The sequence below is a fragment of the Onychostoma macrolepis genome, chromosome 19 (genome assembly GCF_012432095.1).
Source record: "Onychostoma macrolepis isolate SWU-2019 chromosome 19, ASM1243209v1, whole genome shotgun sequence".
NCBI lineage: Eukaryota > Metazoa > Chordata > Actinopteri > Cypriniformes > Cyprinidae > Onychostoma > Onychostoma macrolepis.
In genome coordinates, this window is record NC_081173.1 from 32,092,845 (window position 1) to 32,107,844 (window position 15,000).

At 32.5% G+C, this 15,000-nt stretch overlaps 1 protein-coding gene across 1 annotated transcript in view; it reads left to right on the plus strand.

Moving 5' to 3' along the window:
- The window catches only part of akap9 (A kinase (PRKA) anchor protein 9), a 118,514-nt gene that overhangs the window by 45,241 nt on the left and 58,273 nt on the right, over positions 1-15,000 (plus strand). Inside the window, exons 16-20 of the mRNA XM_058753433.1 lie at positions 293-541; positions 1,879-1,986; positions 2,446-2,558; positions 4,585-4,736; positions 6,246-6,463. Coding sequence (XP_058609416.1) covers positions 293-541; positions 1,879-1,986; positions 2,446-2,558; positions 4,585-4,736; positions 6,246-6,463 — 840 coding nt within the window. The remainder of the gene's footprint in view (positions 1-292; positions 542-1,878; positions 1,987-2,445; positions 2,559-4,584; positions 4,737-6,245; positions 6,464-15,000) is intronic.

Sequence of the window (15,000 nt, forward strand, 5' to 3'; positions counted from 1 at the left end):
CCCAAACAAGTCTGTTCACACCATCAACGTTAACTGTATTTATTACTATATTTGTGTCCACACCAACTGTTTATTCTGTAGTTCTGTTATCAGCTGGAGAAAATCGCTCCTCTGTGTCGCTGTCGTTAGAGCTGCGGTGTGGGCTCTGTTCTCGTAGAGCAGTTATTAGAGTATTATTATAGTCCTCGTTCATGTGTGTGTGATTGGACCGTCAGCTCTGATGCTGCATGAAGCCATGAGCCCATGATCAGCTGCTGGCGTCTGATGATTGAGTTTAACACTGACTCCACAGTCTCCTGAAGAAGAGCAGACCTTCATCACTGAACACCGAACAGGTGAGGAGGAGGATGAAGAGTTCAGAGATGAGAGAGAAATCCCTTCTGAGGCGTTCAGTGAGGAGCTGAAAGACACGGAGATCCCAGCAGCTGATGATGATGATGAAGAGGACTTGCGCTCTGAGTTCAGATCGTCACACACTCTTCAGCTGGAGAACACACTCCTGACGGCTCAGACACACACACTCAGCCAGCAGCTCCTGCAGGTGCGCGCCTCTTCCTGTGGAAGCACTTCCTGTTCCTGTCTCTCTCTCTCGCGCACGCATGCACCGTCCGGTTCCACACTCGTTATGAGAGTCAACATGAAATAGAAGTTTCTTAATGTCAAAATGTGACTTCTGGAAGTCTTCTGACGTCACCTGGGCAGCAGTCAAACAGCTAGTTAGTCATCGTTTAGGTCAGGAATTCCCAAACTCGGAAGCAGAACCCCTTTTAACTAAAATATTAACTTGCCTCCCTGCAATTTTAAGTTAATATTTAAATTATTTAACAACACATTTACTTGTATTTAATTGCCTATATGTAAATGTTTAATATTTTTAGTGTTTTACTTTTGATTTATTATTTTTAAATTATTGTAATTTGACTTTTATAATTTAATAAATTTTTAGTAATTTTTATTTTGATTATTCTTTATTTTTAAAGTGATTTATTTATTTTAATGTAACATTTTATTATTGCATACATTTTTAAAAAGTTTGTTATTTGTTTTAATTTGATATTTTTATGGTTAAATTAACTTTTAATAACTGTTTTATTTTGTTTTTATTTTAAATTTTTAAACTGTGACTTATAATTTGTATTGTTTTTATTTTGATTTGGTTTTATTTTAAAATTTATTTATTTTAGTTTTACTTATGAGTTTATTTTTGATGCATTTTAATTGTTTTTAAATAATTTAAATTTTTAAATATTTTTTTATTTTAATTTTACATTTGTATTTAATTACTTATTGGTTAGCTTTATATTGATTGTTTTTATTTTTAAACTATGTATTTAAATTTGTGTATATATATATTTTTTAGTTTTTCATCAGCTCACAAACCCCGGTTTAGACTATAGTTAGTGCTGTAATTTAATACTGGTTAATGTTAACATTGAGACATAAGTCAGCATGAAACCACGTTCCCAGCATATTTAACTTCTGTAAAGTGAGAGATTTCCCAAATCAAACGAGATGATCAGGCATAAATAAAGAGCCGGACTTTATCCGTCAGGATTGAACTGGATCATGAAATGTTAAGCTGTTATATAACTGGTTTTATATAAATGGTTTTTATTTCATGTTGACTTTAGTTGAGCAGAGCTTCACTTCTGTCAGACTTTGTTCCTTATGAAGTTTTTCTCTGTATCTGTTCATGAGTTTCATCCCTGTTTCTCTGTGGCTCTTCAGATGCGATGTCCTCTGCATGGCTTTACTCTCTGTGTGTGTGTGTGTGTGTGTGTGTGTGTGTGTGTGTGTGTGAGAGAGATTTCACAGGTTTGGCTCTGCAGCTGCGTGTGATTTTGGTGCTGATTGTACATCTGTGTGTGTTTGACGCAGACGGAGCTGGAGCTGCAGCGGATGAAGGAGAGAGAAGACGAGACCGAGAGACGGAGAGATGAACACCTGCTTCCCAGCATGCAAAGCTGCAGCACACAGACAGAGCAGGTAGTGTAAACAATACAGTTTCACTCCTCCCTTCATTTAAAAAGAGCTCATCCATGGTTTCACAGTCACTCAAGAGATCAGATGCTAAAAAGTAATAATAAATTATTATATAAATATTAATAAATAAATAAATATATACATTTTAATAAATATAAAAACATCAATAAATATGTAAATATTAATAAACGTTTAAATATGTAAATATAAATAAATATACCCATGTTTACATGCTTTCCTCTGCTCCAGCTGCACTTCCTCCTCTGTGCCATAAGGTGGCGCTCTGATCTCAGGTGCAGCTGTTGCTATGGCAGCGCAGTAGAAGCTGTTCTGGTGTTGTGCTGAATTTGACTGTGTGTGTGTTTGTGAGCCGCTGCGCTCAGTTTGACAAACACCGCAGACTGTGATGAAATGACGGGCTTCTTGTCTGCCGTTTCTTTCCTGTCTGTTCATAAACTCCAGACGAGCGAGGAGGAGGAGGAGGAGGAGGAGGAGGAGGTGACGAAGGGCAGAGGGCAGGGAAGAGCCGTGACATCGGACCCAGAGCTCTCGTCTGATGTCTTCACCACAGAGAGGTGAGCGGGAATTACAGCTCATTAATAATTTAGGATGTCATTGGGCTCAAACAAAAAGTTCTGTGAACTCAAAGATAGATGGATAGATTTGTTTTATTAAACTTTGTTTTATTGTTTCTATTTTTACATTTTTAAAATTTAATTTGACATTTTTATGATTTGATTTATTTTTCTAGTTTAAATTTTTTAAATTATTTATTTGAATTTTACATTTTATGATTAGATTTTATATTTAGTAAGTTTAATTTTGATTTGTTTTTATTTTAAACAATGTTTATTTACTACTTATTTGCTACTTTTCATTTTAATTTTATTTTTGTTTTTATTTATGATTATTTTAATTTGACTTTTTATGATTTAATAATACTTTGCATAAATATTTTAAATTATTTATTAATTTAAATGTTACATGCTTTAAGTTTACTAGGTTTATTAAGTGTTTTTACAATTTAATTATTCCTGTTTTAGTAAAGTTTTATTTAAATTTGTTTTTATTTTAAAAATATTTATTTATTGTAATTTTAATATTTTTTATTTAATAAGATTTAGTAAGTGGTATTTAGATTTTTGGATTTTACATTTTTATGATTTAATTTTATTTTTAGTAGGTTTAATTTCAATTTGTTTTATTGTAAAATATTTGTTTACTGCTTATTTTGTACTTTGACATTTTTCTGATTTATTTAATTTTTGGTATTTTTGTTTTATTTTAAAATATATTTTAGTTTTAAATTTTTTATTTAGTTAATTTTATTGATTTTTTTGTTTTAAGATTATTTTAATTGTCGTTCTATGATTTAATAATACTTTGCAACTGTTATTTAATTTTTTAAATGATTTAATTTGACATTTTATGATTTGATTTATTTTTCTAGTTTAAATTTTTAAATTATTTATTTGAATTTTACATTTTTTATTTAAATTTATGATTTTATTTTATTTTTGTTTTATTTTAAACAATGTTTATTTACTACTTATTTGCTACTTTTCATTTTAATTTTATTTTTGTTTTTATTTATGATTATTTTAATTTGACTTTTTATGATTTAATAATACTTTGCATAAATATTTTAAATTATTTATTTGAATTTTACATTTTTATGATTTAATTTTATTTTTAGTAGGTTTAATTTCAATTTGTTTTATTTTAAACAATGTTTATTTACTACTTATTTGCTACTTTTCATTTTAATTTTATTTTTGTTTTTATTTATGATTATTTTAATTTGACTTTTTATGATTTAATAATACTTTGCATAAATATTTTAAATTATTTATTAATTTAAATGTTACATGCTTTAAGTTTACTAGGTTTATTAAGTGTTTTTACAATTTAATTATTCCTGTTTTAGTAAAGTTTTATTTAAATTTGTTTTTATTTTAAAAATATTTATTTATTGTAATTTTAATATTTTTTATTTAATAAGATTTAGTAAGTGGTATTTAGATTTTTGGATTTTACATTTTTATGATTTAATTTTATTTTTAGTAGGTTTAATTTCAATTTGTTTTATTGTAAAAATATTTGTTTACTGCTTATTTTGTACTTTGACATTTTTCTGATTTATTTAATTTTTGGTATTTTTGTTTTATTTTAAAATATATTTTAATTTTACATTTTTATGATTTAACAAGATTTAGTAAGTGTTATTTACATTTTTTATTTAAATTTATGATTTTATTTTATTTTTAATAAGTTTAATTTCAATTAGTTTTATTGTAAAAATATTTATTTACTAATTTTCTACTTTTACATTTTTCTGATTTAATCAGAATTTAATCAGTATTATAAGTTTTTAAAATATATTTTAGTTTTAAATTTTTTATTTAGTTAATTTTATTGATTTTTTTTGTTTTAAGATTATTTTAATTGTACGTTCTATGATTTAATAATACTTTGCAACTGTTATTTAATTTTTTTAAATGATTTAATTTGACATTTTTAGCTTTTATAAACTCATGAATCCTGGTTTTGGAAACCCTGTTCTCAGCGGTCAGTAAGTTGTGTGTTTGTCCTCTCTCGCAGGGATGCGCTGCGTGAGGCGAACGCTCGTCTGCGTCTGGTGCTAAACGAGGTACTGAAGACGACGGCGGCGGCGGAGGAGACCATCGGCCGTCATGTGGAGGGGATCCTGGAGGCGTCCAGTAAGGGTCATCTGAGATCTGTGAAAGCATCAGGTCAGACACACATTAACACACACTGCTCGTCTCTCTTACTTTATAACATCTCTGATTTGGGTTTGATTTCATCTGAAATCATCAGCTTCATAAGTTCCTGAACAACGATGTCCTGTCGCATTAATATAAGTCGGTCAGCAATCAGAAGTGCTTGTGTTCAGCTGAAGTGTTGTGATGTGGTTTAGAAACGTTTAAAGAAGGATGTGACGTTGCAGTCTGTGACGAGTTAATAACAGATGACGGGACGGTTTAATTGATGTGCAGGAACCAGTGAAGCCGCGTCCGATCCTGTCGGTCTCGTTTGTCCCTTTCTGTTGACTCATTGTCTTTGCATAGAGGTGTTTTGTGTACTGTGGAGGCGAGGTCATGTGACCTGCGTATGGGTGTGTTCACTGATGCCAAACTGTTGTTTCAGGATAGCAGAGATACTATTATAGTTTTTATTAATATTAAAAAAAATTAGTTATTATTTTATTATTTATTCATGATATTTATTATGATTAATTTGAGTTAGTTTTAGTAATTTTGCAGTGTTTTTAGTGTCATTGAGGTACTATGATTTTTATTAATATTTTGAATTGGTTTTTATTTTATTATTTATAAATAATATTTATTATTTTTTTGTAATTTTAGTAATTTTGTTGTGTTTTATGGTCATTTTAGTGTCATTGAGGTACTATTATAGTTTTTAATTATTATTTAAAATAATTTTTATTATATACTTTATTTTGTAATTGTAGTTAATTTGAGTAGTTTTGTGTTTTAGTCACTATTATGATTTTTATTAATATTTTGAATTGGTATTTATTTTATATTTTATTTTATTATTTGTAAGTATTATTTATTTTATTTTGTAATTTTAGTAATTTTGTTGTGTTGTCATTGAGGTACTATCATAGTGTTTATTATTATTATTATTATTTTAAATCAGTTATTAACTTTATTTATAAATAATATTTATTATTTATTGTAATTTTAGTTAAAGTTTTAATAATTTTGTTGTGTTTTTGTCATTTTTAGTAGCTTTTGTTTTTTTAACACGAGTATTTCAAGCAACAATGTTTTTTTTTTTTTTTTATAAATGGTTTTAGTTTCTGCTTTAGGTTTAGTGTAATATAATAACCATTATGACTATAATAACCCTGATATGAAATACACCATATCACGCCCTGGACGTCTCGTATGTTGTGATGGACTCAGGTTGACTATGAGACGGACACTCCTGTAACTCAACACACAAAACACACAAAAGACCCTGAGCGAAACCACATCTTTATTGTGTGAGATCATCTGAGCGACTCATTCATGTCTCCTTTGTGATTTCATCCATTCATCTGTAGTTCATTAAATCTTAATCTGTTGTATCTCTGTCCTGTGTTATTTTCAAAAACATCAAATGCTGGACTGTGTTAAAGCTTCATACTGTTGGCTTTTCTTCTGCCTGTTGATTTCTGCAGTGCTGATTGGATTAGTTGTTGATGTGGCTCATCTCTTGTGTCCCGCACACAGATGCGTCCTCTGAGAGTTTCCTCAGCAGAGAGACGGCTGCTGATGACGGCAGTCTGTTTTCAGCAGAGGCCGAGAGCGATGAAGGGCTGGAGCTGTCGCTGAAGATCCAGGGGGCGGAGCTCCCGCCGGAGAGGGAGGAGTTTCTGATGAGCATCAGCACACGCCTGCAGAGCGCCGTAGAGAAGCTGCTCATCGCCATCACTGAGACCAGCACTCAGGTACAGAAGAGTTCAGAAGCACACAAACCTTTGGGGTTCTGGGCATCAGGGGCGCATTAGTGCCAGACATTTATAATCTTACAGAAGATTTCAAATAAATGCTGCTCTTTTGAACTTTCTATTCATCTGTGAATCCTGAAAAATAAAATGCATCACAGTTTCCACAAAAATATTGTGCAGCACGACTGTTTTCAACATTTGATAATAATCAGAAATGTTTGTTGAGCAGCAAATCAGCATATTAGACTGATTTCTGAAGATCATGTGACACTGAAGACTGCAGTAATGATGCTGAAAATACAGCTGCGCATCACAGAAATAAATTACAGTTTAACACATATTCACATAGAAAACGGCTGTTTTAAATTCTTATAATATTTCACTATTTTTACTGTATTTTTGATCAAATAAATGCAGCCTTGGTGAGCAGAAGAGACTTCTTTCAGAAACATTAAAATCTTACCGACCCCAAACTTTTGAATGTATGCAAACTGCAAAATAATTACTCTATGCAATGTTTTTTTTTTTTAGTATCATTCATGTATTTTTATAGTTTTTGTTAATATTTATAATTAGATTAAATTTTTTTATATTTTCTGTTTTCACTTTTTTTTCAATTTTAGTTCAAATTTTGTTGTTTTTGGCGCATAGGATTTGTCGATATACGTTTTATTAATTTTAATTTACTAGTTTTAGTTATAACAGCACTTAAACTTAAACTAAATGAAAATGTTGCCTTGGGAACAAGCTAAAATAATTATTTTTTGTACATTTCATTTGATTTATTTTGTCTGTACATTTCAGTTTATTTATTTATTTAAAATTTCATTTTCTATTTAGTTTAATTTCATGTTATTAAGGTTTATTTTATTCCTGTAATTATAAGAGGGGCTCAGGATGGAGTGGTTCTGAGGCTGTGATGTTGAGAGTGTGTTGGTGAAATCAGAGTCCAGCGGATGCTCACAGGTCACATGTTCGCTGCTGTGGGCGGGGCCGTTTGCTTCGATTGCCTGTAGATACCAGTGGATTTGCATAATGCTTTGGTCTCCGTGGCAGCAGTGTAGCCACGCCCCACTGTTGATCCGTCTGCAGTAAAGCGAAACCATCTTCCTAACCGCATACTTCAGCTTCCTGCCAGAGATACAGATCATCACTCACACAAACAGCAATTATCTCCCCAGTAATCAATAAATCCGTTATCTGTGAAGCGTTACTCTGATAGACTGTGATTTTAACTCCTTTAGTTAGGTTTTAAAAACTTTTTGTCGAAAATCTACTGTTTGTTTAGTTAGTTGGTCACTTGTTTCTCATCACAAATATAGCCATTTTAACTTTTGTTGGACTCTCAAAAATAAACATTTATTTATTTTTATAATTTTTTTTCTATTTTTAATGTTTCTCATCACAAATATAGCCGTTTTAACTCCTGCTGCACTCTTTACTTTTTGGTTGATTTTTATGAAAAGATTTTAAATTAAGTGTTTTTTTTTTTTTTTTGGTCAAAAAGGAACTTTTATTATTATTATTATTATTATTATAATTATTTTTTTTTTTTTTAACTCTTTGGAGTCTTGGGCTATTTTGGCCGTTTTTGAGTACTTTTTTATTTTTTTATTTTGCGACATAAACAAATTTATACCATACCAATGTTTGGTATCATTTTTTTCAGCACAACATCACCTATATGAACAAACAATTAGTTTTTCACTTTGATGTACTGTATCAAGATACTGGACCCAAAATCACACAAAAAATACAAAATCCGAATAGAAAAATTATAGTTTTTTTACTACAAAAAACACAAACATGCTCAATGAAGCATTTTAAAAGGTTTAAAATGTAAACACAAGTTGTAAGTGTCAACATATACAGGTACAATTCAGATATAATCAAGCTATATACAAAAAAAATATGATTTAAAAAAAACGCAGGTGTAGCCATAGGCTTTTTTTTTTTTTTTTTTAGCTTTGCCACTTTTTAAAACAGTTCATGCACAAAATTATACAGAGAGCTATATTTAAGGCCTTGCATTCCCAGAATATTAGGGTTCCCAAATAGTGCAAATACAACATAAAAAAGGTAAAATTGAGATAAAATCTAACTATATACAGCAAAAAACAGGTGTGGCAATAGGCGTTTTTTCTTTTCTTTTTTGCTTATAAACTCTACAAAACACTTCATGTACAATTACACAGACAGCTACATTACAGGGCTTTCACTCCTTGAGTAAGAGGGGTTCCTAAAAAGTGCAAATATACCATACAAAAGGTCAAATGAACACAAAGTCAAACTATACATACAACTATTTACAACAAATATCAACAAAAGTGTGTTGTTGTTTTTTTTCTGTGCCACTCCTCAAAACAGTTTCTGTCAACAATGAGACAGAGGGCTACATCACAGGCCTTGCATTTCCATGACAAAAACTACCTAAACTATCTAAACTACTCCTAAACTATTCTCAAAATCTACTCAAACTCTTCCAAAAACTAGCAATAATATCTCTCTCTCTAATATGTGTGTCTCTCCATCTACTCCACCAATCTCCCGCCGGCGCCTTTCAATTTCGCTTCTTTGCTCAGTTGGCTCCTCCTCCACTCCCTGAAATGTGCAGTCTGAAGAGCAGAGTCAGCAGATTCGCACATTTTTCTCCGTTTTGTTTTATGACAAAAACCGACGAAGTTATTAGAATAAATGCAACGCCTGTCGCATCCCATCTTGCGTTCTTTTACGAACGCGTCAATATTTTCAATATTTTTTTATATAAAGTTTAAATGATCATATCTCCGTTTTTACTTGGTCTATCAACACAAAACAAAAAGTAGTATAGAGTTTTAAGCCAGCACTTTCGATAGAAGTGGACGGCAGCGCTCAACGTGACTTTGTTTTTATGCTTCAACGTCTTAAACTGGTCATGTGTCTTGATCACGCCGGCGTGATCGGCGACTCGGAAGAGTTAATAAACATTTTTATCTTTAACATTTCTCATCACAAATATAGCTGTTTTAACTTTCAGAAATTAACTTTTATTCACTTATTTATTTATTTTTTTCTATTTGTCACATTTCTCATTATGAATATAGCGGTTTTAGCTCCTCTTGGACTCAAACTACTCAAAAATAAACATTATTTTAGAATATAGGCATTTTAACTCTGTTGAACTCTTTACTTTTTGGTTGATTCTTATGAAAAGATTTTAATGAAGTGAGACTTTATTCATTCATTCTGTTTTTGCATGTTTCTCACCACACATATCGCTGTTGTAGCTGACATGGCACAAAATTATGAACACACAAATATCTTGGCTGCCTTATATCGATATAAATATTAATATTTGAAGCTACAGATTTGAAGATTAGATCAGCTCAGATCCGGTTTGACTTGAAATATGAGGGAATGCGCGCACAGAGAGGCTTTGAAAGAACGGATGAAGTTCTCTTAAGCCGCTGATACACTAATGGACATGTGTATCTTATGTTATCAGAGCCATGCTGCTGTAAGAGCAGTAAAACACACAGATCTGAGTGAAAACAGGTTTTAATCAGGGATTTGCAGTGATTTGTGGCACTGATGCTGGTTTTCAAGGTCTTAATGGCTTTCCCGTGAGTTAATCGTGTAATGGCTTGTTCAGGAATGAAGATTTATGTCGAGGTTTGGGTGAAGGAGGAGAAGTTAATCAATAATGTTGTTATCAGGGAGTCTTTGAAGAGGAAATAATTACTCTGATGGAATGAATGCAGCACGTTCCTGATTATTAATGGTCTTGGTGCTGGTCTTTAACCTTCGTAATGCAGTCAGGTCCATTTTGACTTGAAAAATAATGTATAGTTCTTCGAAGGGAACGAAACTTTGCAGATGCTTTAAGACCCTCAAAATACACACTTATTTTTTAATAAAAATCAAAAATCATTCTGGACCTGGGTTTGTATGGAATACCATTAGTGTCAAAAATACTTTGTAAAATAATCTGTGAAGTTATATTAGTGTCAAAAAACTTTTGGAAAACATATTTCACCTTTCCCCGTGTCTCTCATAGGGATGGGCGATATCTTATCGTTTGCGATATACCGCTAAAATTCTCCCCACGATAAAAATTTGTTGACATATAGTTGTTGAAGGTGGACTTGAAATTGAGGAGTTTATCGCTAAATGAGGAGCAAGGTTATTTTCGTAAATGAAAAATAAAACTAAGACAAAAACGATTGATGGAAAAAACAATTTCATAAACTGAAATAAAATAAAAATGTCAAAATATTTGATAAACGAAACTAACAACAGTTATTGATTAACTAACTGAAATAAAATAAAATAATAATTAACAAAAATAAATGATCGTTTTCGTAATCATTACGTTCTCACCCCTTGGCTGTGTGCGGTTTAGGGAAATACATGTGAATGGCGCATCTCTGACGGAGAGACGCAAAGCAGTTTAAACCAGAGTCCTGCACGGGTCCGGTTTGGTAAACGTGCACCAGCAGAACTTAACAGAACACCGACCCGTTACTCGACAGCAGCTCTAATTTATTTCTGTACCAGAACCGTTTGACATAAAGACCGCGAGTCCCGAGCCGAACCGCACCCGCATTAATCTACAACATCAGGTAGGCAAACTTATTAATTTTCTCATATAACACAAGCAATCAAACCATCATTAGGCAAGTTGGTGTTTTGAAGAAATAAAGATACGCAACATAATTAACAGAAGAAGAAAAAATGAGAGCGCACCTTTCTGTAAACAATAAAAAACGTGCCATAACATCTTGTGATCACTGCCAAACTTTTGAACAAATAAATATGCAAAGGCTAAATCACATCATACACACGCTTATAATTCTTCATAAATAAAGAAAATAACATATTCAAATGTGAGCCTTTAAATAGGCCTACGATTGCCGTTATTATTGAATTTCATTAGTCCCAGTTATGATTTATGCGCGGATGTTCACGGAAAAGTGCGCAAGGCACCACAGTTACAATATCACGATTATGATTAAATAAGAAAAAAGACATATAACCAAATTAGGCTACGTTTATTTTCATATTAAATATCTCAACACACCATTAGATATGACATTAAGTGCAACTTGTGTAGATTTATTTAGTAAAAAGGCTCGCATCCTTTGGTGTATATTTGTATAGGCTACTTTTACCATCTCAATCTCAGCATGGGATAATTTTGTCGCTATAAACGTTTGCCTCACTAAGGTTAAATTATGCTAAGTCTTTCTTTGGCCTTCACTCTGGAAGTGATCTGTTGATTCTGCTATACTTTAATTAAAACTGTAACTAACTATATAAAACTAAATAAAAATGTGCGCACAAAAAAAAACTAACAAATAAAAACGAAACTAAATTTCATAGCAAATTTGAAAACGATATTAAAATAAAACGAATAAAAAAAATATAAAAACTATAATAACCTTGATGAGGAGCTCCTTCTACAGTCTGGAACTGGTTTGGTTAGGGCTGTACTGTGCACACAAAAAAAATCGTTCTGAATAAATGTACTACAGTAGCATGTGTGTGATACAGTTTTGCATGTGTATGAGCCTGTTTACAAACCTGTTGTCCAACAAAGATATCATTTATTGACATGCTTTTTGTCCAAATTAACTTAATAACATAGTTGAGTGTTTGAATTAACGTCTTTTTGTGACCAGACATGGTTTCATATTACAGAATGATAGTATTATATACAGTGATAAAGGCTATGTCGATTAGCATTGCATTATACATATAATTTCCTTATAAAAAAAATACCCAAGATTGAAGAACACAGATAAACATATGTGGAGTTTCCAGTGTGAATTAAACAGTCAAAACATGTACTCAGTAATGCTCACAAATAGGGGTCGACCGATTATCGGCGCCGATATTAAGCATTTTTATGATTATCGTTATCGGTCATTTTTAAAACCGATGTGCCGATAAAATTATTTAATTTTGAAACGCGCTATTTGGCTCTGATGCAGCCTGTCAGAACTCACCACTCTGTGGCCTCGAGCAGTCTCCGCCCACCGCGCATCTGATTTGTTGGGAGTCACGAGTCCGACCAATCAATGTGGAAGACTAAGGCACTCTCACTGAAAGCGCTTGCTACAGTTTCAGTGATTATCACGCATCAGTTGTCTCTCAAAGGCAGCAGCAGACGTTGCTCAAGTTGCAATGAATCACAATCCACTACATTGAAGTTGCAAAACACCTCAATATTATCTATTTATGGTTTCTGCGATGGGAAAACGCAGACGGAATCGCGGAAGCCAGTCATATAAAGGGAATTTACTGTATAACGCGGAGTCACAGAGTTCGTCAAAGTTTGGATGAACTAATCAAAAGTAGGTCAGTACACTTAAATCGACTCGCGCTATGGACTAGTATCTGTAAATATTAAGCTGCAAAAAGACTTATTTAAATATGAATTCTGTATGTTCTGCTGTCTCTGTATATGTGAATGGCACAGACGCGTGGTTTTGATTACACACACACACACACACACACACACACTGAAGTGCGCGACGCTCGCGGTGTTTTCAGCATCTGCCGTCTCACTAAATGAGGACATAAATACATGACCAACATCCCCAGAACTGCTCTGAGAGTTGCTTCATGAGCATTTGACCGTTTCATTTGAGTAAAACGATCGTCATATCACATAAGAGGTCCTCATGGCAACCCGTCAAAATAAAAGTTTGGTTTATCTACTACTACTACTACTACTACAACAACAACTTTTGTTTAAAAGAATAATCACACAATACGCTATTTATTCCATGTTTTAATTTTAATGGTAAACCCATTTGTTTGCCAAAAAATTTAGTTTAACTCTCATTTGATTAAAAGATAACTGAAATTAATGTTTTATGGATTCATTTGCACTGCACTGTAAATTAAAACTAATCGAAATTACTGTCACATAGGCCAAGATTAAGATACTGTCACACAGGCCAAGATTAGGACGACATAAATTTTGACATTTCAATAGGCTATTGAACCAAGTGTGCCTATAACAGGCTATTAGTGTTATAGTTTAATTAAAATAGTTACAGTCTTCTTCACAACTTCTACAATGGAGCTATGAAGACAATTAAATTATTTACACTTTTATATTATAATTTTGAGAGGTTATGCTATTCCACATACATTTCTAACATGTAAATTATTGAAGCCAAATAGTTTCATTTCCCCAAGCTGTTTAGCTGTAGTACAGTGTTCATAGGCTTAATCATGAAGCATGCAGTGGCCCCACTTTTAACTCTCTCTTTATATTACCCTTATTGTACATGGATGCATGGAGGATGACAAGAGTAAGAAGTGCAATCAACACCAGGGAAGGCAGTTTTTGTCAGAGCCCTTGTTATTCTTAATTTTGACATTAATTTTCATTTTTACATTAGACATAATATATCGGTTAAAAATATCGGTTATCGGTAAAATACCAGAAATATCGTGATATACTTTTAAGCCCATATCGCCCATCCCTAGTCTCTCACACTTTTGGACTGAATTATGTTGATGAACATGAATATGTACATATATTAATGAGCCGTTGCAGCATAAAACTGACTTTTTTTTTCTTCTGAAAAGGAAAGTTTATGCAAGTAGAACTAACTTAATTATTTTGAAAACTAAGCGACAGTGATGTTCATGTTGTTTTGATAGAAATAAATATGTAGGTTTCATATATTTGCACTGTTCTTGAGCAACAATGAGTTATAAATTCAAATTCCATTCATTCCAGTGGGGTTAATACCGATAATTCTCAGATTATATGTTTTTATAAATTTCATACAATTATATATTCAAATCAAATTTCTCATTAATACTGAAAAAAAAAAATCTGTATATTTTACATAATAGTTTTATTTGGTCTGGTTCATGTGTAACTTGAAATTTCAAAGAATTTCAAATTTAGGTTTTTTTTTTTTAATTAATAGAAAAGGGGTAAATGCAGTACTAACATGATAACATTCAAAACTGTTTTATTTTTTAACATTCATTCACTTATAAGTGAGAAGTTGCTGATCAGATACAGTATGGTTGAAAAGTTGAACAAAATATAAATAAAATTCAGAAAGACCAATAGTAGAGATTCTGAATGCATTATGAGGCTTAAATCATTTAGTTCTCAGTTATAGAGCAGGAATCTCGTCGGACAGGCTCGAGCAGGGTGTGTGTGTGTGTGTGTGTGTGTGTTAAATCACCTGCAGGCTTCATGACTCCTCCTTTACCGTCGACGTATCCCACACATGTCCACAAACCAGGAAGTGTTTGCTCCGGCTGAGAGAGACACACACACAGAGAGAGAGAGAGAGAGAGAAGGAGGTGCAGAGGGAGTCTCTGCTATGGTCTGTTCTCGCTCGTTAACGAGGCCCTGCGTTTTCCCACAGGACCGTTGCCACGGAAGCATGGAATTGTTAATGAGTTTCCAGCGGGAGGGAAAGTGAACTGGAGAGAGGGTGTGTGTGTGTGTGTGTGTTTCTGGCAACAGGTTGGAGTTGAGTTTCCTCTCCGGATCGACTCGTTCATCTGGGATTCGC